General features: G+C 34.2%; 1 protein-coding gene across 1 annotated transcript in view; it reads right to left on the bottom strand.

The window, feature by feature from the left end:
• The window catches only part of LOC122264672 (PMS1 protein homolog 1), an 11692-nt gene that overhangs the window by 4242 nt on the left and 2450 nt on the right, over window positions 1-5000 (bottom strand). The window contains exons 5-10 of the mRNA XM_043033712.2: window positions 4809-4971; window positions 4338-4446; window positions 3993-4118; window positions 3080-3220; window positions 716-1840; window positions 22-262 (exon numbers count right to left, since the gene is read on the bottom strand). Coding sequence (XP_042889646.2) covers window positions 22-262; window positions 716-1840; window positions 3080-3220; window positions 3993-4118; window positions 4338-4446; window positions 4809-4971 — 1905 coding nt within the window. The remainder of the gene's footprint in view (window positions 1-21; window positions 263-715; window positions 1841-3079; window positions 3221-3992; window positions 4119-4337; window positions 4447-4808; window positions 4972-5000) is intronic.

Raw genomic sequence — 5000 nt, 5'->3', positions numbered from 1 at the left:
AGCACATAAGACATAACTCACCTTCTCTTCTGATATCTCTCGAATAAAGGATAAACGCACTGGCGGGTCTCTTCACGGACTTGCCCTGCACGTACTCATAGCTGGTTGGACTTAACGATTCGTGCTTCATTTTCTTACTAGGTAATGGTGACAGCTGCTTCCCAGGAGACGTTGGTGGCTGGAGGCGCTTGAGTGCATTTGAGGTGTGAGGGGACTTCTGAGCACAGTCTTCCTGGACTTTGGGAGTCACAATCTGAACTGTCTGTAATATTTAATGAGAGATATATGCAGTAAATTGAAAGAGGGTGAGAGAGTAGAATGAAAAAGAGAAATGAAAGGACAAAAAGGATGAGAGAAAGACAAAGAGAGAGTGAAATAGTGAAAAAAAAAAAAGATACTGGAGTTCTGAAGGAAGGGGTTAAAAAATATATAAATGAAGACCAAATAATATTTATATCAATAAATAAATAGTTATTACAAGGCAAAGAAGGGACAATTATGTTGAATGAAAACTTTCTGCAGGTTTCAAAATCTATCCAACACCATTTCCAATCATTCCTATATTTAGTAATTAAACTAAAATCTTTTTACTTTTTACAGATGCCAGTTTCAGACACAATATTTGCAAAGAATATCATTCCTATTCATGCATCTGTACAGTCTACAAAGCACAATTTTGTAGGAGAGATTGGAAGACAAAAATTTTTAAGCTTACCTGAATGTTATTTCCCAGAGCAACATGACCCCTGCTCCAACTGCCTGCAAGGCTATTTTTCTCCCTCTCAGTAGTTAAGGACGTCTGCTTTTCTTGGACTTCTGTGTTCGAAGTACCAGCACTTTCCAAGCTCTTTGCATGATCATTTTGAACTTCTTTATTGGAAATATTATCTTTATCAGCATTTTGCAAAGGTTGTATCAGCTCACTTGAGCATTCTTCAGAAACATCATTTACTTCAATTGGCTGTATCTGAAAAACTGGTATGCCATCATCACCCATAACAGTTGTGTGTAACTGACTTGAGGGGTCTTTCCTGAGAGATACCTGTGTATGCCTGTCTTGATCTTTAACTGGAGCAAAATCCATACAATCATCAAACTCTTCACTGCTTACTCCTTTTCTTCCTTCAGCGTGGGAATCCTTTATAGATGGTGTGTCTGAACTGGTGGAAAATGTACTTTCAGAAGGGCCTACGGAGCTTAAATCTACATTAGCAACATGATCTTTTTTCGGTGTGCCGCCTTCACTATGGATTGTACTTAGTGAGAGTGATGAGAGCCGTCTGTCTGATAATACATTTGATTTAGAGTCTTGAGTACTTGTCAAGTAAGATCTGCCAACTGTCTCTAACTTGCTTTCATCATAAGCTTTAGACAAGCTTAAAACTTTATCTCTGAGTGGAGTATGAGGATACTGTTCATCTCTATTAATTGGTTTATCTGCTGTTTTTTGGCTATCTTTGACCTGCAATGGCTTTGAAATTCTGTCACCAACAACTGATGGAGTAAGGTCGCAATTTTCAAAAAAGTTATCATTCTCTTTATCACTATAGATGCAGTAGTCTTTTGCCAACCTTTCCTCTAATCTGCACCTATCTCCACCCTTTACATGCTCTTCTTCCTCTTTTAAAGACTCGGCCAAAAACTCATCTAAGACTTCCAATTCTTCTCTGCAATTACTGTTTGATTCTTGCTTTTGTGTAACACATGCTAGGGTGCAAGTGATGTCTGTGTCTGCAGTGACAGATTCTGAACCATTTTTCTTGTGACTGGACTTCTTTGTCATCTCCAGTGGACCATATATATTTTCTAGTATTTCTTTCAAAGATTCAAGTGCAGTTTCCTGAAAATTAAAGAAAAAAAAAGATCACTTTAAAGTCCTGAAGAATACAAGGTTAAGATGCAGAGAATTACCCCATTTTCAGAGGAAAAAAATTAGTCATCTAAATTTAATTCATCTGAATCTGACAGAACCCGTCAGCCAACTGATCCTAGGCAAAACTCTTTTAACACAAAGTTGTCTCTACATACAATCTGGCTTCAGTAACTGGAAAATTATACAAACCACAAAAATGGTTAAGATGCAGAGAATTACCCCATTTTCAGAGGAAAAAAATTAGTCATCTAAATTTAATTCATCTGAATCTGACAGAACCCGTCAGCCAACTGATCCTAGGCAAAACTCTTTTAACACAAAGTTGTCTCTACATACAATCTGGCTTCAGTAACTGGAAAATTATACAAACCACAAAAATTAAAACAGACTCATCTTGTCATATTTATTCAATCACAAATAATTTAGAATGCCATGATAGCATACATATATATTTTTAACCATAGTTATTAATTTTAGAATGATTTTACTTAGAACTATCTTTCTAGTAAAATAGTTAATAATAAGTTTTTTTCTCTATATAACTTTGAAATCATACATAAACAACAATTTGATCCAATAACATATGGTAAATGGCCCCGCAAACACAGGGGTGTTTACATACAAATTTATCTTTGCCATCTTGCGGATCACTATTTTTTGACTCCTAGAAACAGGCAACAGGCATAAGAATTATCCAGGTTAGATAAACATTTGCTTAGTATCCATAAATGTTTCTGTACAGATTCATCTGAGAGATCTAGGTTAATTAAAACATCTGAGTGTAGGTCAACAAAGATCTTACATTTAAATGAAAATAGAGGTATTACTGGTTGAGGGTAGACCTAGATCTAGGAACACCATCCTTATATTACACATATCTAACAAAGACAGCTGTGGTGCAGGCCTTTCTGTCGCTTTTATTGATCCTTTGTTGAATGGAGGTACTGTGACAACCAATTAAAATGGCCTGGGTCTACCTTACCAGAGTTGAGGCAGGAGATTATATTTCAGTCATAAGTGAGTCTGATAAATGAATATTAGTATGTCCTAAGTTTGAAATGACTTTATATGCTTATGAATACCACATACATCTAGTATGGAAGCACCTCAGAATAATGCTAAAAAAAATAATAATAATAAATAAATAAATAAATAAATAAAAATTAAACATTTTTCAAATTTAAGAAAAATTTCAGTTCACCTTACCTCATTTTTCAACAGCACTTTATTCTTGTTTGGCTCTAAGTTAACATCAATGTCATCAGGTGAAAGATCCAGGGATATGATGCCCATTGGGTAGCGACCATGGCATCCCTCTGAAGCCTGGCTGAAGTGTGCTTTCACCATCTGGTGGATTGTGAAACTCTTATCACTATCTCACATCTACTAATATTTTACTAATAGTTACAAGATTATGTTTATAACCTGAAATAAAAACTTTCATGTTAAATGTCTGTTGTCTGAGAACCCTGAGTATATGGTTTCATGTAAAATTCCTGTATATTATGTGTTTTTTGTACTGCAAATACATTATACATATATGAAAGATTAATGAACATTTGGTACAATTCTCTAATATAACCTGTAATTCCTGAATATCAAAAATTCAGTTTTAATTTGTGAATCATAATACTGTACTCAATAATTCTCAAATACAAAATTACATTTTACAGCATTTGCTAAAATCAAATTCATGTTCATTAGTGCTGATAACTATATAAAAAGCTATGAACTGATGTATACAAAAAAATGTTCACTAAATATTCAAGTCTGAATTTCAAAGCCTGAAAAAAGCACAAATGAAAGCTTCTGGCACAATTCAAAATAAATTACTATTGTATCATAATGGGAGTTGACCCCTACCACAAGTTATATCCAAACTATAAAGGTTATTACTGCATGTCTTTAATCTACTAGATGGTCACAATACTGAAGAATGTTTTACTACTTGACAGCTAGATTACCCTTCTTTTGTTTTATTTTTGCATTTTTTTTTATCCCATTCGGAATTCTCTATACCTTTTTGCTTTCATATTTTGCCTCTGCAATTTAAATTCTCTTACATCATAACAATCCACTTATTCTTATGAAGTAATAAGTAAATGATTACTACCAGTACCTTTTCAATCGATTTATGAGTAACTGGACGTCGGTTGACTATCACAAAGAGACGGTCAGCACAGGATCTACTGGTACTCTGATCTGTGCAGAAGCTACGGTCAGGCAGATAAACCTCTAACTTTCCCTGAAATATATATATATGGTGATGAGAATATAAAAGCCTGTGCCATGCAATGCAAAAGCATTGTTTACATTTTTTAGCTTTTTTTTAATAAGTGGCACAATTCTACTAATGGATGCTCTAGTATGTATACAGTACCAATGTGTTACACAATCATAATTAATTAAATATCTCATATAATAACAATGCATCTAATCATGAAAACCTTGCTATTTTACCTACACCTTCAATTTCCTTTGACTCTGATTTAAACTTCTTATAAACTGTGGGAAACACATTTATGAGAGCATGTTGAATGCCTTTAGCTGGGTTCTTCTGTACCATAGTATTTCTGAAATATACAGAAAGATTCATGTTTTCCAACTGGTCTATGAGAGATAGCCAGAAATATTTTCAAATTAGTTCATGTTTATTTAGTTCCAAAGATACAATAACATGATGATTCTATCTTGGTATCAACTAGATGTCTCATTCTGGCCACAGATATTAAAAGACACAATATCAAAGAGTATACATTTCTTCATCTTATTTGCTTTACCGAAATTTGAAGATTTTTCAAAGGCACCAAACTTTCTCATTTTCATTCAGTCTGGCCATCAATCTTAAATTTTTAACAACTGAAGCAGCAAATGCATAAACATACAACACAGATTTGACGTAAAGATGTATGACACTGGCCCACCATTAACTTACTTTTCATGAACTAATGTAAAATGGACTTCTGGAGCAGCAATACAAAGAGACAGTACCAGGTCCTCCACCTTCTTTAGTTCATCCTTTCGCCTCTTTGAGTTATTATAGTATTGTCTTCGTACTGGAACATTCTTGAAGAGATTGCTAACCATAATAGATGTACCTGGAGGGATAGAGATATAAAAAGTCAAA

The sequence above is a fragment of the Penaeus japonicus genome, unplaced genomic scaffold, assembly GCF_977035675.1.
Source record: "Penaeus japonicus unplaced genomic scaffold, GWHDUDI00000001_assembly GWHDUDI00000002, whole genome shotgun sequence".
NCBI lineage: Eukaryota > Metazoa > Arthropoda > Malacostraca > Decapoda > Penaeidae > Penaeus > Penaeus japonicus.
The sequence above is the reverse complement of the archived record's forward strand: the minus strand, read 5'-3'. Positions and strand labels throughout refer to the sequence as shown.